At 40.9% G+C, this 25,536-nt stretch overlaps 2 protein-coding genes across 2 annotated transcripts in view; both read left to right on the top strand.

Moving 5' to 3' along the window:
* Positions 1–2,075: 2,075 nt before the first annotated feature.
* LOC131968316 (class I histocompatibility antigen, F10 alpha chain-like) lies at positions 2,076–7,874 on the top strand. Its single transcript, XM_059329139.1, has 5 exons — positions 2,076–2,627; positions 4,218–4,484; positions 5,764–6,042; positions 6,556–6,858; positions 7,618–7,874. The coding sequence occupies exons 1-5, from the start codon at positions 2,570–2,572 to the stop codon at positions 7,740–7,742; spliced, it is 1,032 nt and encodes a 343-aa protein (XP_059185122.1). The 5' UTR covers positions 2,076–2,569; the 3' UTR covers positions 7,743–7,874.
* A 7,082-nt stretch (positions 7,875–14,956) lies between these two features.
* Positions 14,957–25,536, top strand: part of LOC131968325 (H-2 class I histocompatibility antigen, Q9 alpha chain-like) — a 31,591-nt gene continuing 21,011 nt past the window's right edge. The window contains exons 1-2 of the mRNA XM_059329147.1: positions 14,957–15,106; positions 18,116–18,382. Of these exons, the coding sequence (XP_059185130.1) occupies positions 15,049–15,106; positions 18,116–18,382 (325 nt within the window). The 5' untranslated portion in view covers positions 14,957–15,048. The remainder of the gene's footprint in view (positions 15,107–18,115; positions 18,383–25,536) is intronic.

Raw genomic sequence — 25,536 nt, forward strand, 5'->3', positions numbered from 1 at the left:
GTGAGATCACATTGTATGGTCACGTATTCCTAATATGAACTGTTTCACATGAAACCTCAAATGCAACACATTGATTGCATGAGATTAAGTTTGTCTGTATGAGTTTGTAAATGGCAGCCCGTGCCCTTTTGTAGTGTGTACATACTATTTGTCATCAAACAGTGATAACTGATTAAATTCAGTATATATATGTCTGCCATATGTTGCCACCCTTCAAAAATTCCTGCCTCCCCATAAATATTCAGGCTCAGCTGTGAGAGAAGTCACTGCAGTGAAACAATCTGCCAGAGAAACATTCCTCAGTCTTTCCAACTACAACTTCCTTTTGAGTCTTTAGAGTCAGGTTCATGAATATCAGTTTATCTAAACTCTGTCTAACTTGCTTTTCCCTCCGTATCTCTCACTCCAAGATTAAACTTAAAATCCTGTTATACATCATAATCTGCACTCACTTTTATTCCTCCCATTGGACCTGCAGCTCGTCTCCTAAAGGGGCGTGGCAGTAACTGAACTCACCTGACAGGTACAGGGACTGAGAGGTCAGTGAGCCGTCTCGCTTGGTACCTGTCTCTGTTGACACACCTTTATTGAGAAGATAAAGAAGTTCCTCATGTGGCATCTCCAGGTACGATCACCTTTTTATTCTCTGCTTCACTTTTCCAGTCAGCACTGATTTTGTTCCTGCGCAGCTAAAACACGTCTTTATATTTATTTATTTTAACTTCGACTTGGCCTTGATATGACTATTTGTTTGTAACTGAATAACACTGAATGCACCATATTCACAATGTTTGTACTGATTGTATAATCTTGTTTTTCTGACAGTTAAACACTCCTTGAAGATTTTTGTAACTGGATCTTCTGGTGATAAACTCAGGTATTGATCAGCAGAAAGAGGTTTGGTCAACCAGAGCTCAAACCTCAAAGTAACAAATAATATAAATACTACAATGTCTGGATAAAAGATGTGACACAGATTGATTTGTTTGTGTAATAATCATGAACATTTTTGTCTCAGTTGGAATAGTGAGAACAAAACATCTAAGTTTCTTATTAAACCTTATTAAATTCTATAACTTTTTATAAATTCCTTCAACAGCAGTAAGAGAGGGTGGAAACAGAGAAACTATATGAAGCGCCAAACCGAAATGAAAAGCAGGATCATGTGTTCAAACATCAACAGAGGTGTTCAGTTTCTGTTGTTTGAGCAGTTTTCATTGTCCACAGCTTCAAATCAGCTCCGGAGCATTTATTCTGTAGGACAGAGCTGAGCTGATCTGATGCTTGTGTTTAAGAAGCTCTCTGACTCGCTTTCTGCTTCACTTTTATTTATTTTCATTTCAAACTCCAACAATGAGGTGAAATATTGTTTCATGGAGACCACCTTGTGTTTTATTCTATTGTTTGTCCTGATAGTTGACCTGATGTGTGCCAACACCAGTGTGCAGGCCTGTAGTGGAGCTAAACTAAACACTTTAACATACTGACATATTTCATAGAACAGTTCATTAGATAAGAACTTCAGAGGGATTTAATATGTTCCCCTCCATCTCATTTAATAAGCAGATGGTTTGACTGCTCACATATCTGTTTAAAATAACAGATAAAGCCAGTCTGTAGATCAACTGCAGCTTTGAACCACTGGGGGCAGCACCTCACCTCATTTACTCACTATAACATCCAGGAAACCAAACTTGGATTTGTTGTTTGTTGTTGATATTTTTGATCAGGACTGTTTTAAATCCCAGGGCAGCCATACAGAACAAAAGAACAATAAGACACTACTGAATCCCCACAAACTGCTCAGTGTCTGGTCTGTAGCTGACAGTAACCTCTGACCTGACACAACATTTCTGCACATTTCATTAGTCTGCAAAACATGTTGACAAGATGTGAGCAGCAGAAAGAATAAAACTCCTTTCATATGTGAACAAAGTTGAGTGTCTCCCCGTCCTCTTACACAGGCTGAAGTAACATCATATACAGGAGCATCTCAATAATTAGAATATCATAGAAAGTTTATTTATGTCAGTAGTTCAATTCAAAAAGGTGAAATAACACATTATATAGATCCATTATACACAGAATGAACCATTTCATGTCTTCATTTATTTAATTTATTCTTATTATAATGATTATGGCTTACATTTAATGAAGACCTGAAATTCAGTGTCTCAAATGTGAATATTGCAAAAAAACAACAACATAAAAAGTCTGTTTAATGTGTAAATGTTGTCCTCTGAAAAGTCAGTCATCTATATGACTCAATACTTGGTTGGGACTGTTTGACTTGAACTACTGGAAATAGTCTTTTCTATGATATTGTCATTTATTGAGACGCACATATACTTTCACTTTCGTTCATAACTTGTCTGAGTCTGTTTTACCTAGATACAAGTGACGTCATGCTCAGAATAAATTCCCATTGGCTCAGATGAAGGTTTGTTCAGCGTCACCTCTTGTTTTCTCCTCATTTCAACTCTGATTGTGGAGCAGGAAGGATGATCTCTGTTTCTCTCTTCAGACAAACACACAAAGCTTCACTCTGGTAAATCTTCAGACGGTCACAATGCAGATCTTTGCTGCTCTGGTTCTCCTGGGAACAGCCCTGCATGGCGCTGCACCAAGTGAGTTCACATTGTTTTGTTGCTTTATTGTCCAAGAAACAAAATGCTTCATGTCTTTCTATACTGTATTTATGAGTTTCAGCGTTTTAAGATTGTCTTTGATGTTTATTTCCTGGACTTCTGTGTATATTATAGAAATATTAAAAAGTAACAACCCATCATCTTAAAGTTGACGTTAGTAAATCCTGTCTGTTCACCTCATTGAATGATCCCTATAAACTTTAGTTGAACTTTAGTAAAGAGGGATAGTCAATACTCTAATCCTGAAAAGGGCACAAGTGTGTTTTCATCAACTTTTATATCTTTTATTTGTGTCATTATTTTATATTATCAGGACCATTAAGACCGATACGGTCTGATCATGTTAATGTTAAAATGGCAGCATGACGTTGCAGCGCTACAACTACACCTGACTGCAGGGTGCAATTCTGGGCGGAGCTTAACGTCCGTTGAGGTGGGTGGAGTCAAACGTTGAGGTGGGTGGAGTCAAACGTTGAGGTGGGTGGAGTCTGTTAGATTTACTCAGTGGCACCACTTATTGATGACAGCCATGAAGTACACTTCTATTATTATTATTATTGGCTGCATTTAAACAAATAAGGAGCATATTTACATGTTATCGGAATTAAACAGAAATACATATATAACAAGATTAGAAAAACTATTAGATCATGTAATAGCAGGGATACCACAGCGCACAGTGCAATAACAAGATGTCAGTAAAAATGTGAAATGACAAATAAGGAAGTTTAAACCAGCATTAAAACTTAAAAAAAGCTGTTGTCATTCCCATTTCATTATGCCAATGTCAACGTTTGACTCCACCCACCTCAACGTCCGTAGAGCTCCGCCCAAATTGCACCCTGCAGTCGGGGGCTTCTCTCGCGCAACAGTCCAGCCCACATTTAGAATAATACATTTTAAAAACAACATAATATGACTTTTTAACTTAAAGGTTCTTGTCCATAACTATATTTAATGCTCCTTATACAAGATACAAGTGTTTTACGGTCGTTTCTTATATAAAGTGTGGCGCTATTATCCCGTCTGTGGCCGCGACTGAAATGTTTATTTTCCTGTTGGAGTCTTCTCCCTGAACACAAATGTGAAGTCATGTTGGGTCAAACCGTTTTGCTCAACAGTTAGTTTTTCTTATCACTATATATATTTTTGGTAGACTACATGGGACTGCTGTTTTTGAACTCGAGTCCATTATAATTCAGGGAAAAACAGGAGTCCAATGTGTCCAAAGACCTACAAGGAGAATAATTAAGTGTTTGGTATCTTTTTGAACTCAGAACAAGCTGAATATAAAAGTATATGCACACATGTGCAGTGAAAAAAATTCATAGGTTTTTTATTTTTATTTTTAATCTGAAAAGTCAGTTGATGTCGTTGTTTTCCTGCTTTGTTGGTACAATATTTGATATTGTTCACTAATGTGTATAAACAGATTAACTGAGACTGTAGCCTGATATATTTACATCAATTATTAATTAATTAATTTCTGTGAGCAGGAAAATAAGATTGTTAAGTGATTTATAAAACTGTGATATAAAAACTGAAATGATGACTTGTTTTTTCTTACAGTGACTCACTCTATGATGAATTTCTACACTGGATCGTCTCAAGTCCCAAACTTCCCAGAGTTTGTGTTTGTTGGTTTGGTTAATGAGATTGAGACAGATCACTATGATAGTAACAGCAGGAAATATGAACCCAAACAGGAGTGGGTGATCAGAGCCACAGAAGATGATCCTCAGTACTGGCAGAGGGGGACTGAGAGTAGATTTAATACCCAGCAGCTCTTCAAAAACAACATTGAAGTTGCAAAGCAGCGCTTCAACCAAACTGGAGGTTTGTTGATGTTTCACTTTCTACTGATATAATGTTTATTGTGTTGTATATTTTTATATTTTCATCCTGTATTTTAGTACACAGATGTTAACACACACACACACACACCCCATTGTCAGATGAAAGTGTTTGACAGCTTTTCTTGACTGAAACCCAGTCAGACACTGAGACTAGTGAATGCTGCTATACTACATGGATACAGTGTTTGTGTCCATCCCATAATAACCAGCAGAGATTATTAACACTTTATCTCCACTAGATTAGATCAGAGTAACTCTACTGAACTGCCCACAGAGAGTCGCTCCATAATAACTCTACTGCAGGAACCTGTTGATCTCAACAGTTTAACAACACACAGCTGATAGAGGAACATTACTGCCTGGTTTCTCAAAGTGTGGAGCCGGGACTGTAAAGGGGACACAGGCTGCTTCTGATAGGTCCTCATATGAGAGGAGGAGCGGTTTGTTTTAATAAAGCTGCTGACAGGACGACATAGTGAACGTCTCATTCAGATCAGAGGTTTAAAGAGTTTAACAGCTCCACTCTACCTACTAATACACAGTGTGTCCATCCCATAATATACCTTTATATGTTGTAGAAGGACAGATTATATTTGTTTATTTCACTTCACCACAGTGTGTGTAGGCCATAATATATGTATATAGTGCTGAAACAATTAGACTATAAATTGTTTAGACAGAACTCACACATTTGGATAATCAAATAATCATTTTAGTCTTTTATTCAGCAAAAATTTTAAAAAGTTTCTAGTTCCAGTTCCTCAAATATGAGCATGATCTACTTTTCTCTGTTTTATATCATTTTATATTCAATACTGTTCAGTGTTGGTTTGATAAAAAGAGCAATTAGAAGATTTCTCCTTTTGCTCTGAGGACTTCTGAGTGTCCTTTTTTCATAATTTTCTGACATTTTACAGTGAAAACAATGATTAATTGAATAATAGTCGTGGTGGTCTCAGTGGAGACAGTGTGTCTCTGTGGTTAAAGAAAAGAGGATATGAAGTGTGTTAGGATGTCCCTCTGTTTCCCAGCAGTCTCTGCCTCTCTGTCTCTCTCTAAGACGTCCACACTGTCCAGATGATGGCTGGCTGTAAGTGGTTGTCATGGAGACAATAACAGCAGGAGGTGTAGATTCTGTGTCTGAGTGTCTGTGGATCAGTGTGTCTCTGTGGTAAAGATGTGATATCAGCTGGTGATAGATGACTGGGCTGTGATCTCACTCTGGTTTACTGCAGTGTCTCTGTCTCTCTGTCTCTTAGGTGTCCACATTTTCCAGGTGATGGAAGGCTGTGAATGGGATGATGAGACTGATGAGGTCAAAGGTTATCAACAGTACGCTTATGATGGAGAAGACTTCTTATCATTGGACCTGGAGACAGAGACATGGGTCGCTCCAAAACAACAGGCTGTCATCACCAAACACAAGTTGGATAATAATAAAGCTCTGATGGATCAGAACAAACACTACTTCACCCAGATTTGTCCTGAGTGGCTGAAGAAGTCTGTGAAGTTCGGGAGGAGCTCTCTGCTGAGAAAAGGTAGAGTCACATGACCTGATGTAGTTTAATGACCACGACAATGTTAATATGCCTTCTGTGTTTCCAACCATAAGTAACATTACAATAAATATAAAGCATACAGAGGCTGAATCTGTCTCAGTTTAAACACATTTCTTTTTCTCTCTCGTCTCTTTATTTCTCTGACTCAACACATTTATCCCCACTCGTCTGTCTCACACTCACTGTCCACTGCACTCTTTAATCTGTCTCACCTCTCTTCATCTGTTTCTTCCCTTCAGTCTCTGTTAGAGACTATGAAAGGGCAGAATATCACTTTGCCTTAGCGGGCTCAATATAAACGCCGTAAGGCGAAAAGCAGGCAAAGATCTTTCCGGCTATATAGCGGGACATTTGCGGGACGGCACTATGAAAGGGGCTTTCTTTTATCAATTAATGAGATGTATTTGCATTGTATACATACTGTATATATAGTGTATTAAGGTAGTGATAGTAATAAAGAACCTATAAACTGTGTTTCTCTTCTCTCTGCAGACCTTCCCTCAGTGTCTCTCCTCCAGAAGACTCCCTCCTCTCCAGTCAGCTGCCACGCTACAGGTTTCTACCCTGACGGAGCCATGATGTTCTGGAGGAAAGATGGAGAGGAGCTTCATGAGGACGTGGACCTCGGAGAGATCCTCCCCAACCACGATGGATCCTTCCAGATGAGTGTTGACCTGGACCTCTCATCAGTCAAACCTGAAGACTGGACCAGGTACGACTGTGTGTTTCAGCTGGTTGGTGTGAAGGAGCACATCTTCACCAGACTGGAAGAAGAAAAGATCAGGACCAACAGAGGTGAGACTTCTATCTGTCTTTGTTTTGTTTACAGTTTCTTCTATCTAGTTTTTTATACATCATTTTAAGACTTAGATCAGAAATCGTTCTGCTGTTCACTTGTCCTGTGAATAGTTTGAATGACACTAAAGTTAATCTTGAATCTCTCTTCTGCTTTAAGTATTAAACCAATACATTTACCCACTTCTGCACCCAGAATTATTACCACAGTTTGTTTTGTGTTGCCTGTCCAATGTTTGCTTAAGCTTAAGTTGAAATAAAAAATATATATAAATAATAATAAAAAAATAATTTATTATCAATGTATTTATTTTTTTAGGTTTTTATCACTTTTTGAAAGTCAATTTTAGTTTTCAAATGACATTAAAAATATAATCTACACTTTATTTCAACCTTTTAATTTGTATCCACAGTTCAGAGAGAATACTATATAATAATCACTGTATTGACTGAACTACTGGCCAGTTTTAGAGGCTGAATAATGGAAGAATTTAATAAATATATGAAAGAATGTATCTATCAGTAAATTAGTCAGAATCAAGTTTATTGGCCGAGGATGTTAACATTCAAAACAGAGTTTGTGTCAAAAACCCACATATGGGACAGAAACCAACACAGACATGCAGCTAAACAAAGACAACAAAGTTATAGACGAGAATGAACAAACAACAAATAGATACAGTAATAATATACAGATAAGAAGGGACCTGCTTCACCTGTTCAGGTTGTGACTATTTCTTGTTGTTTTCTGCTCCACAGAGAAACCCACTGACAATAACGGCATCAACATTCCTGCAGTCGTTCTTCCTCTCGTCCTCCTCCTCCTCCTCGCTGTGATTGGATTCTTAGTTTACAGAAGAAGAATAACAGGAAGATGGTGTTAGAAGATACTCTGGCATTTGGCAGTTGTGACGACTAAAACAATGTGTGTGGACAACTGTGCACAGTTGTCCAGTTATAGTCAGATTTTGGCAATAGTTTTTCCAAGTGTCATGTAAATGTACTGAATGACACCAAATAACTGAAACTGTGGAAAAAATAAAAAAATAAACAATTTGTTTACAAAGCATATAAGCTAAACACTTACAAAATGTTCACACTAGTGAATGAATCATGGATATTTTAGGTCTATATGAAGCTAAATATGAGGCTTTGTGGAATTTTACTCTCCAAACCTCTATGGTAAATAATGGTGATGGGTGGGGGGTAAACACACTTCCATTATTTAAGTTAAGTTAAGTTTTATAAATGAAGTTTATGTGAAATGTCTGATTCCCTGATGAGATTTATGAAACATTTTTGATTTGACCTCTGCAGAATTTCTCACATATGAGAACCATGGACGACTTTGTGTTTCATTCTGAAGTGAACAATCATTTCATTTGCTTTGAATTCTCAGAAATCCTTCTTTTGCAATCGAAAATATAATCCAAAGAAAAGGCCAAATGTCCAAACTCTTTTTAAATGAGTGACATTTTCCTGGTTAACAAATTCAGCAGATGTGGTTTAACACAAACTGGTGGTGAGCATAAATATTAGACACAAGCCTGAAGTGGAAGGTGAGCTTCTCAAGGGTTTTAATATTTATAATGTTCCACTTAAACATGTTAAATCCAGAAACCCTGTGACAACACTGGACAACATGTGTAAGTTGTTGTGTGATGCTGGTGTCTCTGTGTGTCCTGTCATGTCCCGTACAACACTTCTAAACTCTGTCATGTTGTGGAGAAGATCTCTGATCTGTTTCACAAGGTTTTATGGAGAAGAAGCTCTTTTTCTTTAGTTTTATTTGGTGAACTGGATTCTGTTCTTCACTTAAAAAGTACACCGGTGTGTAAATCATCATGTAAAGATATGGTGTGTATATAATAAAATATAATATATAAAGCTGTAAAATAAATGTTTCATCTGGATTTCTAGAATGTTTTGTTTTAATTTCCTTCAAATAACTTTTCTTCGGTCGTTGCTCTCAAAACTTCTTTTTATGGCTCATTTTTAATTGTCAGCTTTTATCATGTGTCAATATAATATCAAGATAAAATTAATTCTGTAATGTTGACTTGTAAACTTTATTTCAATTTCTTCCAGATAACCTTTTTTCTTAAATTTAGCTTGTGTTTCTCACACGTTTTTATTAGTCAGTTTTTATCACGTTAGTAAAATAGAACACTGAAAGTTGTGAAACCTAAAGTGGGAAACTGTTTGTTTGATTTCTTTCAAAGCTTCTTTTTATGACTCTTATTTATTTGTTTGAATCTGGCTCAGAGTCTTTTCCTGCAAGTCTCCCCCTTTCGCTCTGTATCTCTCCCACTATTAAATAAAGCTGAAAAATGGACAAAAAATAGTGTTTGTGTGTTTGTGTTATTGAGAACATTTCTGTTTAGAGTGTAACAGCCTCCATTTAACTACAACTTGTAATGATCAGGGTTTATATAATGAGTATTGTTCTTCTGAAAAAGACAACAGTTAAGAGTTATTATTTGTTGTTTGTTGGGGTTCAAAGTTTTACAGAATTATTTTCCAGGACAACACTATGGTCTCAATCACTGGTAAAAAATCTTCAACAATTCAACAATTTGATGTTTGTCAAGACTTTTATTATTTCATCAGTATCTATTTGTAGCTCTGAATACTTTATTTAAGGGTTTTGTACCTCTTGGTTTTATTTTGAAATGTTCGTGTGGCTTCCAGTGTTATTGATCACAGCAGTTGCATCCAGGTTTTGACAGAAGCTGCAGCTAACTGGGAAATAGCCTGCTAATAATGTGTAGCTGGTAAATATGATGTGTTGTTGATGTTTACCACACTGTTAGGCAGTTTGGAGAATGTGATATGAAATGAGAGTTATTTAGCGCTCACGGTTAGCGCCGCTAGCTCCCGTTAGCATGCTGGGCTAACTCCATTGGAATTCCGGGCTAGCGCTTAGCTAGGTCTTGCTAGCATTTAGCTATTAATGTTAGCTGCTAATGTTAGCTGTGTTTAAGCTTTTGGTCCGCTGTGTTTACTGCAATTCATTACTTTATTCATAAGAAGACATTTATTGACTATAGTTTAAAAGAGTCAATGTTTTGTTTATTGTAAAAAGTAAAAATAGCTATTTAAGTTACAATTTCATTAATATTATTATATGTAACCTTTTATATGTGGTTTAATCATTTCAGGTTGATGACCTGTGGTCATTTTGTGATAAAATAAAGGAAGACCAAGGATAACAGGAGTTATTGCTTCAGAGTGCTTCCTGTCAAGCCTTTTCGGAGGGCTGAATTTAGAAAATCCGAAAACAATGTTAAAAGTGTAAATAATGGCCCCATTTAGAAGAAAATAGAAGATAAAGAATCGTATGATTTGGGGCGGGCTACCTTTGATTGACAGGTCACTAACAAGACTAGCCGTCATCAGAGAGAAGCAGAACAATGCGTATCCATGGCAACGTGTCAATAAAGTTATATTTAACAGTTTGGTCTCATAACTTTGACCCTTTAACTGTATTTTCACTTAATGACAGTTTATTTGAACATTTTGTTAATTAAAAATGTCTTGTTCAGCGTTTGGTTGGACTAACAGACACTCCAATGAGTCGCTGTTCATTTTTCTGAGGTAAGAGGGAGGCATAAAAGAAAGCCTTGCCCCCCCTGCTGCAACCCCAGCTGGCAGCAACGAATTAAAAGAAAAGTTACGTCCGATTTGACATTTACCAGCGCGAGTTTCCAATGTCCGACTGCAGTGAATGCAGCACGAGTTAACGTCAGAGCGGCCGGCAAGAGACTGATTTGTTTTGAAAACTGAGTGGCGGGAAGCGAGGGAGCCAGGAGTCGCGAGGAGAGAAGAGACGGCGGGAAAGAGGTAAAAACTGATTAACTATCTATCAAGAAATTAAATTATAATGAAAGCACAGTGCTAGCATAGCTGTGATTCTGGTTTTGTGATGATAAAAATCTGGTTGGAGAAAGTTATTTCATTAACTATACATGTAATGTTAGCTAGGTCTGACCTTAGTTATGTGTAAAGTAGGCTACAAACGCTAATATTGATTAAAAGTTACTATGAATCTTACAGAAATGTGACAGAAAAGATGAGGTGGAAGGAGAGAAAAGATGAAGATGAGGTGGAAGGAGAGAGAAGATGAAGATGAGGTGGAAGGAGAGAGAAGATGAAGATGAGGTGGAAGGAGAGAGAGAAGATGAGGTTGAAGGAGAGAAAAGATGAAGATGAGGTGGAAGGAGAGAAAAGATGAAGATGAGGTGGAAGGAGAGAGAGAAGATGAAGATGAGGTGGAAGGAGAGAAAAGATGAAGATGAGGTGGAAGGAGAGAAAAGATGAAGATGAGGTGGAAGGAGAGAAAAGATGAAGATGAGGTGGAAGGAGAGAGAAGATGAAGATGAGGTGGAAGGAGAGAGAAAAGATGAAGATGAGGTGGAAGGAGAGAGAAGATGAAGATGAGGTGGAAGGAGAGAGAAGATGAAGATGAGGTGGAAGGAGAGAGAAAAGATGAAGATGAGGTGGAAGGAGAGAGAAGATGAAGATGAGGTGGAAGGAGAGAGAAGATGAAGATGAGGTGGAAGGAGAGAGAAGATGAAGATGAGGTGGAAGGAGAGAGAAAAGATGAGGTGGAAGGAGAGAAAAGATGAAGATGAGGTGGAAGGAGAGAGAAGATGAAGATGAGGTGGAAGGAGAGAGAAAAGATGAAGATGAGGTGGAAGGAGAGAGAAAAGATGAAGATGAGGTGGAAGGAGAGAGAAGATGAAGATGAGGTGGAAGGAGAGAGAAGATGAAGATGAGGTGGAAGGAGAGAGAAGATGAAGATGAGGTGGAAGGAGAGAGAGAAGATGAAGATGAGGTGGAAGGAGAGAGAAGATGAAGATGAGGTGGAAGGAGAGAGAGAAGATGAAGATGAGGTGGAAGGAGAGAGAAGATGAAGATGAGGTGGAAGGAGAGAGAGAAGGGCAACAGAAAAGTGACAGAGAAAGAATACAAGGCCAAGGCGACCAGGGACGTTTTGCTATAAGCTGTATTTAAGAGACATTGCTTAGACTTCTTCAAATAAATATAAATATTCATGTTTGCTTATATATGAGTAATTGGGGAAACTTGTCAGTGTGAAAGTGTGATGAGATGGGGACAGAGTTTTAATATTTTGTGAAGCTTATTTTAGATCTATTGCTCAGATTAAATTCCAAAATTAAACAAATTAACCTAAAAATACTCTCCCAGGCTAAAATGTTAGTGTGTGTTAAACACAGTCTGATGGTTATAACTTATCAATGACAGTTCAGATTAGATTATGTTTTACTGGTCATTATATTGTATAATTAGTTCAGATGTAATGCAGTTTAAATTTCTCCTCCTCTCCATCTTCTAGACGTATCCAAGTCCAGGTGTGAGGTGCCAGTGTGAGAGAGTTTCCCTAAGACCCTCCAGGGAGGAGCCAGGAGAAGCTTCAGCAGCGACTGGTACAAATCTCACTCTGGTTAGAATACTCTCACTCAAAAGATGCGACTTACTGTTTTGCTTGTAGGCATTTTTCACTCCCCGATGCTCCAAGGACTGTTTTCACCTCATTCAAGGGTTATCGTAACTGGAAAAAGGCTACAATGAAAGACAGTGGTTTCTGTTCTCATACCAGATCTGAAGGTTATGTAAAAAGACTGAGAGACAAACTGGGAGAATGTGTGTTCTGAGTGAACAGTAACAGCGTTGTCCAGAACCGTGTTTGAGTGCCTTGACCCATTTATTTCCAGTGTATTGATGCTCACCTTAGTACAGCTCAGTTCAATGGTTTTCATGGGTAAGTTTTTCTTTTGATAGTTTCTTCTTGTCAAAAACCGTTTGCTTCCCCTCTCACATATCTGCCACTCAACACCTGTGTCTTACCTTAATGCCTTTCCTGTGATAATGCCCCACCTACAGTAGTGTTACCATACTTCTATCTCCTATTAAGTGAGATCACATTGTATGGTCACGTATTCCTAATATGAACTGTTTCACATGAAACCTCAAATGCAAGACATTGATTGCATGAGATTAAGTTTGTCTGTATGAGTTTGTAAATGGCAGCCCGTGTCCTTTTGTAGTGTGTACATACTATTTGTCATCAAACAGTGATAACTGATTAAATTCAGTATATATATGTCTGCCATATGTTGCCACCCTTCAAAAATTCCTGCCTCCCCCTTGCCACCCCATAAATATTTTTCTAGATCCGCCCCTGACTACGTCCATTATTAATACAGTCTATGACTTGAATCTTGAGTGTGTTTCCTTATGTCACCACTAGAGAGCAACATAACTCTGAAATGGGTCAGCTGAGAGAGAAGTCACTGCAGTGAAACAATCTGCCAGAGAAACATTCCTCAGTCTTTCCAACTACAACTTCCTTTTGAGTCTTTAGAGTCACGTTCATGAATATCAGTTTATCTAAACTCTCTCTAACTTGCTTTTCCCTCCATATCTCTCACTCCAAGATTAAACTTAAAATCCTGTTATACATCATAATCTGCACTCACTGTTATTCCTCCCATTGGACCTGCAGCTCGTCTCCTAAAGGGGCGTGGCAGTAACTGAACTCACCTGACAGGTACAGGGACTGTGAGGTCAGTGAGCTGTCTCGCTTGGTACCTGTCTCTGTTGACACACCTTTATTGAGAGATAAAGAAGTTCCTCATGTGGCATCTCCAGGTACGATCACCTTTTTAATCTTTGCTTCACTTTTCCAGTCAGCTCTGATTTTGTTCCTGCGCAGCTAAAACACGTCTTTATATTTATTTATTTTAACTTCTACTTGGCCTTGATATGACTATTTGTTCGTAACTGAATAACACTGAATGCACCATATTCACAATGTTTGTACTGATTGTATAATCTTGTTTTTCTGACAGTTAAACACTCCTTGAAGATTTTTCTAACTGGATCTTCTGGTGATAAACCCAGGTATTGATCAGCAGAAAGAGGTTTGGTCAACCAGAGCTGATTTGTTTGTGTAATAATCATGAACATTTTTGTCTCAGTTGGAATAGTGAGAACAAAACATCTAAGTTTCTTATTAAACCTTATTAAATTCTATAACTTTTTATAAAGTGCTTCAACAGCAGTAAGAGAGGGTGGAAACAGAGAAACTATATGAAGCGCCAAAGCAAAAATGAAAAGCAGGATCATGTGTTCAAACATCAACAGAGGTGTTCAGTTTCTGTTGTTTGAGCAGTTTTCAGCGTCCACAGCTTCAAATCAGCTCCGGAGCATTTATTCTGTAGGACAGAGCTGAGCTGATCTGATGCTTGTGTTTAAGAAGCTCTCTGACTCGCTTTCTGCTTCACTTTTATTTCTTTTCATTTCAAACTCCAACAATGAGGTGAAATATTGTTTCATGGAGACCACCTTGTGTTTTATTCTATTGTTTGTCCTGATAGTTGACCTGATGTGTGCCAACACCAGTGTGCAGCCTTTAGTGGAGCTAAACTAAACACTTTAACATACTGACATATTTCATAGAACAGCTCATTAGATAAGAACTTCAGAGGGATTTAATATGTTCCCCTCCATCTCATTTAATAAGCAGATGGTTTGACTGCTCACATATCTGTTTAAAATAACAGATAAAGCCAGTCTGTACATCATCTGCAGCTTTGAACCACTGGGGGCAGCACCTCACCTCATTTACTCACTATAACATCCAGGAAACCAAACTTGGATTTGTTGTTTGTTGTTGATATTTTTGATCAGGACTGTTTTAAATCCCAGGGCAGCCATACAGAACAAAAGAACAATAAGACACTACTGAATCCCCACAAACTGCTCAGTGTCTGGTCTGTAGCTGACAGTAACCTCGGACCTGACACAACATTTCTGCACATTTCATTAGTCTGCAAAACATTTTGACAAGATGTGAGCAGCAGAAAGAATAAAACTCCTTTAATATGTGAACAAAGTTGAGTGTCTCCCCGTCCTCTTACACAGGCTGAAGTAACATCATATACTTTCACTTTCGTTCATAACACGTGTGAGCCTGTTTTACCTAGATACAAGTGACGTCATGCTCAGAATAAATTCCCATTGGCTCAGATGAAGGTTTGTTCAGCGTCACCTCTTGTTTTATCCTCATTTCAACTCTGATTGTGGAGCAGGAAGGATGATCTCTGTTTCTCTCTTCAGACAAACACACAAAGCTTCACTCTGGTAAATCTTCAGACGGTCACAATGCAGATCTTTGCTGCTCTGGTTCTCCTGGGAACAGCCCTGCATGGCGCTGCACCAAGTGAGTTCATATTGTTTTGTTGGTTTATTGTGAAAGAAACAAAATGCTTCATGTCTTTCTATACTGTATTTATGAGTTTCAGCGTTTTAAGATTGTCTTTGATGTTTGTTTCCTGGACTTCTGTGTATATTATAGAAATAATATCTATCCTTCCCTCCAGAGCGCCACGTGAAGCGACGTCCGTTTCTAATGACGGCGGCAGCAGATCACAGCTGGATCAGCCGTCAGTCGCTTTAACAGCTGGAGACATGCACTAATAATAATAATAATAGTTTGCTATTATTTGCTTCTGTATGAGGACGACTATTAGGGCCAAGTATGAAAAAAAAAATACGGAAGGGGGTAATACTGGTCCATGCCTCACTGGGTCCGTCCGGTGCCACAAATGCAAGCACACAGACACACACACACACACACACACACACTTCAAAGATGAATAAAGATTCCATAAACCGGCTCCATGGCAGCGTAATGATGCACCACATGAGAATGCCCGTGAGGAATGAAGGCTGGGAACAATAAACCTGCTGCTGTGAAATAAGTTTAGACGAACGTTACACACTGTTACTGTCAACAAGGAGCAGAGGAGGTCTGAAAGAGATCGCTCCGTGTGCACGCGAGGAGGAGGGGAGCGTCAGTCGGGTCACTCTGATAAAACACCTTAAACAGAGCGAGTGATGGAGAAGAAGAGACATCCCGCAGGTAGAAAGGAATGAAATGTGGTGATGTAATACCATCACCTCATGTTGTGTGTTTTTAATCATGCCATGGTGGCTGGGTCCCTCTCCCCTGGGTCCATATTTATTTATTTTTTCATACATGGCCCTAATACGCCGTCGTAGTAGACGATCCTGGTGATAGATAGATTAATTATTTAATATCCCAGTACATGATTGTGTCCGCTGAACACCGGCCAATATTTTATTAGGTTAGATGATTAAGGTAAAATGTAAATTATGTCACTCAGGAATAATCAGCCTTGCGTGGGACGGATGAAAATGACAAACAATGTAAAAGTGTTTCTTGCTGACGGACAGACTCTCATTATCTCTACTGTTGTTTTTTTTACTTTAATAATATCCATAATAAATCTGTATGGTGGGGAAAAAAACAGATCACAAAAAGGAAAAAAAAACTTCTAGAGCGATCTTTCTCTTAATTTATTATAAATGTAGAAATATGTTTATGGTGTTTTTGTTGTTCAGAGTCACAATAAAACAGATATTAACTACATGGTGAATCATATAAATAAAATATAAAACTTGTGGTGACACACTTTAGTTTAATCTGTGATCTGTCTTCACTCCGGTATGAAACTACTGCGATGTTGATGTATAACATCAGTCCGATCAGCTGCTACGTCTATTCAATAAGGCAGGGGGCGGGGCCACCGCTAAAAGACTTCCGCATAGGATTCTCTCGTGTATCCTCGCTTGTGCCTCCTCCGATATGCCTCCTCTATCCTCTATCCTCTATCCTCCGATCACAAATAAGAGCTTTGGGACGGTCTTAAAGATGGCGCCCGCGAAAGAACTTCCGGTTCAAGCGAAAATAGAGGATAGAGGAGGCGAAAATTAAGAGCTTTGGGATGTACCCCATGACGTTGCAGCGCAACAACGACACTTGACTGCAGGGTGCAATTATGGGCGGAGCTTATAGTCCGTTGAGGTGGGTGGAGTCAAACGTTGAAGTGGGTGGAGTCAAACAGTGAGGTGGAGCTGGAGTCTGTTAGATTTACTCAGTGGCACCACTTATTGATGACAGCCGTGAAGCACATTTCTATTATTATTATTATTGGCCGCATATAAACAAATAAGGAACATATTTACGTGTTATCAGAATTAAACATAAATACATATAAAACCATATTAGATAATGTAATAGCAGGGATACCACAGCATGTGGCACATAGTGCAATAACAAGATGTCAGTAAAAATGTGAAATGACAAATGAAATAACGGGAGTTTAAAGCGGCATTTAAAAAAAAAAAGCTGTTGTCATTCCCACTTCCATCCTGCCAAAATAGTTTGCATCCTTTTGAAATCTAATGTCGAGTGTTTTTGACTCTAGTGAATTCTAGTAAAATATGAGTCATTGTTTATTTCTATTAATTATCATTTGTAACATTTTACTTGTACTAGAAAAATTCTGTCAGACACACTGACAAGGTGAATGTGCTTTGAACATCAGGTTAAACCACTAAAGAGATCAAAGACTGAGGTGACTTTAACATCATCTTCATTGAACTTAACACAATTAAAAATCAAAGCTAACATATTTACAAAATAACATAAATAACTGAATTAAAAATCACAGCAAAATAACCCTCTATTAAACAACATAACACACTACTAAATTCAAAAATCACAACAAATTAAACAACATAACACACCAGTAAAACAAATCCCAGCTGATCAACAAGGCTTCACTGCTGCTCCTCAAAAGAGGCAAAGACCTTGAGGTTTCTTCTATTATTTGCCTCCACACAGAAAGCCTCATAATCAGTCTTCAACTGAAATGAAAACAGGAAGGGTTCCACAATTCCTCTTCATCCATCATCCAACCGCCACTGGGTGTGATTGGTTGAGGGGCCGAGGCCACTGAATGTTGATGTGATGACAGATGTTTAATGTACTGGGATCTATTTATGATAGTAATGGTGTAAAAACAACAGTGGAAGTGTGTTGGTTTCCTGCAGTTTAATCCAGGAATATAAAAGTATATGCACACATATGCAGTGAAAAAAATTATAGGTTTTTTGTTTTTATTTTTTTATCTGAAAAGTCAGTTGATATCGTTGTTTTCCTGCTTTGTTGGTACAATATTTGATATTGTTCAGTAATGTGTGTAAACAGAATAACTTAGACTGTAACATGATATATTTACCATCAATCATTCAATTATCAATTATTAATTAATTAATTTCTGTGAGCAGGAAAATAAGATTGTTGAGTGATTTATAAAACTGTGATATAAAAACTGAAATGATGACTTGTTTTTTCTTACAGTGACTCACTCTATGATGAATTTCATCACTGCATCGTCTCAAGTCCCAAACTTCCCAGAGTTTGTGTTTGTTGGTTTGGTTAATGAGATTGAGGTAGCGCATTATGATAGTAACAGCAGGAAATATGAACCCAAACAGGAGTGGATGATCAGAATCACAGAAGATGATCCTCAGTACTGGCAGAGGGCGACTGAGAATGGATTTGTTGAACAGCTGATCTTCAAACACAACATTGAAGTTGTAAAGCAGCTCTTCAACCACACTGGAGGTTTGTTGATGTTTCACTTTCTACTGATAAAATGTTGTTTATTGTGTTGTATATTTTTATATTTTCATCCTGTATTTTAGTACACAGATGTTAACACACACACACACACACACACACACACACACACACACACCCCATTGTCAGATGAAAGTGTTTGACAGCTTTTCTTGACTGAAACCCAGTCAGACACTGAGACTAGTGAATGCTGCTATACTACATGGATACAGTGTTTGTGTCCATCCCATAATAACCAGCAGAGATTATTAACACTTTATCTCCACTAGATTAGGTCAGAGTAACTCTACTGAACTGCCCACAGAGAGTCGCTCCATAATAACTCTACTGCAGGAACCTGTTGATCTCAACAGTTTAACAACACACAGCTGATAGAGGAACATTACTGCCTGGTTTCTCAAAGTGTGGAGCCGGGACTGTAAAGGGGACACAGGCTGCTTCTGATGGGACCTCATATGAGAGGAGGAGCGGTTTGTTTTAATAAAGCTGCTGACAGGACGACATAGTGAACGTCTCATTAAGATCAGAGGTTTAAAGAGTTTAACAGCTCCACTCTACCTACTAATACACAGTGTGTCCTGTCACAACTTCTGCCAGGCTTTAGTTTTTTATTTGTTTGTTTCCTGTTTTGCCACACTAACTTTCATATCATTTCAGACTCGGCCACTCCCTCCTGCTCTGCGTCACCTGCTGAGTTCATTCACCTGGCCTGCCCCACCCCCATACTCACCTGCTCCTCATCTGCCAATCAGTCCCTCAGTATATATACCGGTCCATTTCCCTCAGTTCTTTGCCAGATTGTCTAGTGTGTGAACCTAGCTCTCCAGCATCCTGTTACCCTGATTCTGATCGTGCTTGCTCGTGTACTGACCTGCCTGTTTTGGACTTTGGACCTTCCCTTTTGCCTGCTCCTTCTGGATTTGTTTGCCACATGGACTGACTTCCTGGTTTGACCTCTGCTTGTATTAAACGTTTATTCTTCACCTGAACTGTTCCCTGTGTCGTGCTATTGGGTTCTTGCCTGCCATTTTGTGATACCTGACATTACAATCTGGCCAAAAATGAACCCAGCCGACGTTGAGAAAATCAAGCAGGAAATGGCAGCACAAGCTGCTGCTCTACACCATCATGAGAAACAATTCACCGCTATGGAGGTGGCTTTCCGGGAATCTTCTGCACGCCACAACCAACATTTGGAGACTCTGAACGATCGGCTCCAGCAGCTCACGCAGGCCAGTCAAACGCCAGCGGTTTCCCACCAGTCCTTCTGTTCCCACTGTCCCGGGTCCAGAACCCCGATTAAGTGCTCTGGAGCGCTTTTCTGGAGCTCCAGGTACCTGCCGCTCTTTTCTGACTTTGTGCAACTTGACTTTTGAGCTTCAGCCTCTCACATATCCCACTGAGAGGTCAAGAGTGGCTTTCATGATCACCCAGCTTACTGGGCAGGCTCGGGACTGGGGCACCGCTGAGTGGGAGAAGCAGTCGGCTTTCTGTTCTTCTGTGACTGCCTTCTCTGAGGGTCTTCGGAAGGTGTTTGATCATGCTACACCTGGTCGAGAGGCTGCTCGTGGACTATTAAACCTGGTTCAGGGGAGCCGGAGAGTGACTGATTATTCCATTGAGTTCCGGACACTTGCTGCGGAGAGCGACTGGAACGCTTCCTCCCTGACTGATGCTTTCTACAACGGCCTTTCTGATTGCATCAAGGATGAGCTGGCGGCTCGGGACCCTCCGACAGATTTAGACGCTCTCGTTACCACGGCCATCCGCATCGATAGACGTCTCCAGGAAAGGAGACGAGAGAAAGCGCTTACCAGTACTCCCCAGAGTCTTCCATGTCCTCCAGCGTCACCTCCCACTTCTATGTTTTCTCCTTCCGCCGCTGCCCCTAGAGACACGGTTGAGCCCATGCAACTTGGCCGGACCAGGCTGTCAGCTGCTGAACGACAGCGGCGCCAAAGGGAGAACTGCTGCATGTACTGTGGGCAGGGAGGTCATTACGTGTCTTCCTGTCCAGTAAAAGACAGGGCTCTACAGGAATCCAGAGGGCGCTGGTGAGCCATATCATGACCTCTGAAATGCCCTCTCGTTCACTACTTCAAGCCCAGCTCAACTGTAATGGACAATCACACACTGTCTCTGTCCTCATTGACTCTGGGGCTGACACCAACCTTCTGGATCGTGGTCTTGCCATGCAGCTGGGTATTAACCAGGAACCCTTGGTCAAGCCTATCAAGGCTACTGCTCTGGATGGGCGCCTCCTCTGCACAGTAACCCACCGTACTGTTCCTCTTCATCTGGGCATATCAGGTAACCACACTGAATCACTTACCTTTCACCTGATGAATGCTCCTCAGCAGCCAGTCGTCCTGGGGTTTCCTTGGTTAATTAAACATAATCCACATATTGACTGGAGAACTGGTTCCATTCTACAATGGAGTGAACATTGTCATGCGGTCTGTCTGAAATCTGCTTTGTTACCTGCCTTCAACATCTCTCCCTCTAATGAGCTCTCAGATCTCGCAGGTGTCCGAGTATGGTGACTTAAAGGAGGTGTTTAACAAGGTACGGGCCACCTCGCTTCCCCCACACCACCCGTACGATTGTGCCATTGACCTCCTCCCTGGCACATCTCCGCCGAGGGGGAGACTCTTTTCTCTGTCAGCCCCTGAAACTAAGGCCATGAATGAATACATTAACAACTCACTGGCAGCAGGCATCATCCGTCCCTCTTCATCTCCTGCTGGAGCTGGATTTTTCTTTGTGGATAAGAAGGACAAAACCCTTCGACCCTGCATCGATTACCGTGGTCTGAATGACGTCACCATTAAAAACAGGTACCCCCTCCCACTCATCTCTTCTGCATTTGAACTGTTGCAAGGGGCTTCTGTGTTTACCAAGCTTGATCTCAGGAATGCCTATCACCTTGTTCGCATCCGGGAGGGGGATGAGTGGAAAACGGCATTCAACACCCCTAGGGGCCACTATGAGTACCTGGTTATGCCGTTCGGACTCACTAATGCTCCTGCCATATTCCAAGCCTTAGTCAATGATGTGCTCCGGGATTTTCTCAACGTGTTTGTGTTTGTATATCTTGACGATATCCTCATCTTCTCCAAGTCTGAACAGGAACATGTGCAGCATGTCCGCAGTGTTCTCCAGACACTCCTAGAGAACCAGCTGTTCGTGAAGGCGGAGAAGTCTGAGTTCCATGCCACTGAGGTGTCGTTCCTGGGATACATCATTTCAGTCGGACGTATTCACATGGATCCCACCAAAGTCAAAGCTGTGGTGGATTGGGCAGTTCCCACCACTCGGAAAAAACTTCAACAGTTCCTTGGGTTTGCCAATTTCTACCGTAGGTTTATCCGTAACTACAGTTCTGTGGCAGCTCCCCTGACAGCCCTCACCTCCCAGAAGGTGGCCTTCCAGTGGTCCCCTGCTGCAGAAAGGAGGTTCAAAGAGTTAAAATCACGGTTCTCTTCTGCTCCCATTCTCATCCTTCCAGACCCAGAATGCCAGTTTGTTGTGGAAGTGGATGCGTCAGACTCCGGGGTGGGGGCAGTCCTGTCTCAGCGGTCAGCAGAGGATCAAAAATTACATCCATGTGCCTTTTTCTCCCGCAAGTTGTCCCCAGTAGAAAGAAATTACGACGTTGGAAACCGGGAGTTATTGGCTGTCAAGATGGCTCTTGAGGAGTGGAGGAACTGGTTAGAGGGGGCAAAGCATCCGTTTGTGGTGTGGACAGACCACAAAAACCTGGAGTACATCCGGTCAGCCAAACGGTTGAAGTCCCGTCAGGCCAGGTGGGCATCATTCTTTAATCGTTTTGATTTTACCCTGTCTTATCGCCCAGGTACAAGGAACGTCAAACCAGATGCCCTGTCCCGTCAGTTCCAGTCTGACAACTGTCCCACACAACCTGAGAATATCCTCCCCACTAAGGTGGTCATCGGTGCGGTTACCTGGGACATTGTGGATAAGGTAAAACAGTCTCAGGCCGACCACCTGGCTCCCAGTGCTTGCCCTGATAATCGTCTGTATGTGCCTGTGAATCTCCGCTCTCAGGTCCTCCAGTGGGGACATTCCTCTCGCCTTGCCTGTCACCCGGGGGTTAGGCGCACCCTAGCTCTGCTGAAGCAACGTTTCTGGTGGGCTTCCATTGAAGAGGACACCAAGGAGTCTATCGCTGCTTGTCAGATTTGCTCTCAGAACAAGACTGCTCGCCATGCCCCTTCTGGCCTTCTTCAGCCACTGCCTATTCCTCGTCGCCCATGGTCCCACGTCTCTCTCGACTTTGTCACCGGACTGCCTCCCTCAGAAGGTAACACCACCATTCTTACCATTGTGGACAGGTTTTCTAAATCTGCTCAGTTTGTTCCATTGCCCAAATTACCATCTGCCAAAGAAACAGCTGAACTTATGTTGCATCATGTTTTCCGTCTGCACGGCCTCCCCTGTGACATTGTCTCGGACCGGGGGCCACAGTTCACTTCTCATTTCTGGACAGAGTTTTGCCAACTGTTGGGGGCAACAGTCAGCCTGTCCTCTGGTTTCCATCCTCAATCCAACGGACAGACTGAACGGATGAACCAGGAAATTGAGACTGCCCTGCGTTGCATCGCGTCCCAGGAACCGTCCTCCTGGTCCAAACAGCTTCTGTGAGTTGAGTATGCTCACAATACGCTTCCAAGTTCGTCAACAGGCCTTTCTCCTTTCCAGTGCTCCCGGGGATATCAACCTCCACTGTTCCCGGAGCAGGAGCGAGAGGCCAGTGTCCCGTCTGTCCAGGCGTTTATCCAGCGCTGTCGGCGCACCTGGTGGCGGGCCCGTTCTGCTCTCCTGCGTTCATCCAGCCGGTACCAGAGGAATGCCAACCGCCGTCGGATCCCTGCACCCTGCTACACTCCTGGTCAGAAGGTTTGGCTGTCAACACAGGATCTCCCACTCCGGGTAGAATCTAGGAAGTTGGCCCCAAGGTTTGTGGGTCCGTTCCCCATCACTAAGGTCATCAACCCTGCTGCAGTCCGTCTCCGCCTTCCTCGCTCCATGAGGATTCATCCCACCTTCCATGTCTCCAAGGTCAAACCTGTTAAGGAGAGCCAGCTCCAGCCCTCCTCCAGACCCCCGCCACCCCCCCTGCTCATTGACGGGGGCCCTGCTTACATTGTCCATCGCCTCATCAAGTCACGACGGCGGGGAAGGGGTTTTCAATACCTTGTTGATTGGGAGGGTTATGGCCCTGAGGAGCGCTCATGGGTTCCGGCTCGTCACATCTTGGACCCTGACCTCATCTCTGCTTTCCATAGGGACCATCCTGACCAGCTCGGTGGGACGTCAGGAGCCATCCCTAGAGGGGGGGGTTCTGTCACAACTTCTGCCAGGCTTTAGTTTTTCATTTGTCTGTTTCCTGTTTTGCCACACTAACTTTCATATCATTTCAGACTCGGCCACTCCCTCCTGCTCTGCGTCACCTGCTGAGTTCATTCACCTGGCCTGCCCCACCCCCATACTCACCTGCTCAGTCCCTCAGTATATATACCGGTCCATTTCCCTCAGTTCTTTGCCAGATTGTCTAGTGTGTGAACCTAGCTCTCCAGCATCCTGTTACCCTGATTCTGATCGTGCTTGCTCGTGTACTGACCTGCCTGTTTTGGACTTTGGACCTTCCCTTTTGCCTGCTCCTTCTGGATTTGTTTGCCATATGGACTGACTTCCTGGTTCGACCTCTGCTTGTATTAAACGTTTATTCTTCACCTGAACTGTTCCCTGTGTCGTGCTATTGGGTTCTTGCCTGCCATTTTGTGATACCTGACAGTGTCCATCCCATAATATATCTTTATATGTTGTAGAAGTACAGATTATATTTTATTTCACTTCACCACAGTGTGCGTAGGTCATAATATATGTATATAGTGCTGAAACAATTAGTCTATAAATTGTTTCGATGATCGACAGAACTCAAACATTTTGATAATCAAATAATTTAAGTCTTTTATTCAGCAAAAATGTCAAAAAGTTTCTAGTTCCAGTTCCTCAAATATGAGCATGATCTACTTTTCTCTGTTTTATGTCATTTTATGTTAAATGCTGTTCAGTGTTGGTTTGATAAAAGAGCAATTAGAAGATTTCTCCTTTTGCTCTGAGGACTTCTGAGTGTCCTTTTTTTCGTTACATAATCAATGACAACCATAATTAATTTGAGCCACAAATATTTAGAAAAACCACAGATGAGATTAGATTATCTTTACTTGACCATGGTGGGTCGGTTCCATAAATAACATCAATAGTGCTGAAACAATCACTCAATTGATTGATTAGTTGATTGACCTTGATGTCCTCAAACTTCCTGAGTTTTAATGAGAAAAAGACAGAAGTCATGGTCTTTGGTGGCTCTTCTGATTAAAATAATAAATAATAAAATTATTTTATTTGCTTTTAAAGCTTTAAATGGTCTTGCTCCTCCTAACCTCTCTGAGCTGCTGCACCCCTACTCTCCTACCCGCTCTCTCAGGTCAGCTGACCAGCTGCTCCTGAGAGTACCAGAGCTCGGCTGAAGCTCAGAGGGGAACCAGCTTTTGCCATTGCAGCTCCAAAACTGTGGAATGAATTGCCGCTGCACATCAGACAGGCCTCCTCACTGTCTCATTTTAAATCTCTTCTTAAAACCCACCTCTTCTCGTTGGCTTTTAACACCACGTAGAGTGTTGATTTTATGATTTTATCATTTTTTTGTTTTTATTGTATTCATGCATACTTTATTTTGTGCGGGCAGTACATTTTATTTTATTTATTTTTATCCCATTTTTAATTTATTTTATCTTATTGCATCTTACTGATCTATTGTTTACTACATCTCTTTGTATTGTGTTATGTATTTATTGTTTGTGCAGCACTTAGGAAACCTTGTGTTTGCTAAAATTGTGCTATATAAATAAAGGGGATTGGATTGGATTGGATTGACAGAAAAGTAGTCCACACAAATTTTGACAATCATATAATCATTAAAGTCTTATAGAAGAGGACATTGTTGGACTGATCCACTGGCTGCAGGGTCTCAATGTAACGTTCAGTCCAGGTTTAATCAGAGTCTGATGATCAGGACTCCACCTCAGTGTGTCTGTTCCTGCAGCTCACAT

The sequence above is a fragment of the Centropristis striata genome, chromosome 3, assembly GCF_030273125.1.
Source record: "Centropristis striata isolate RG_2023a ecotype Rhode Island chromosome 3, C.striata_1.0, whole genome shotgun sequence".
NCBI classification, from domain to species: Eukaryota; Metazoa; Chordata; class Actinopteri; order Perciformes; family Serranidae; genus Centropristis; species Centropristis striata.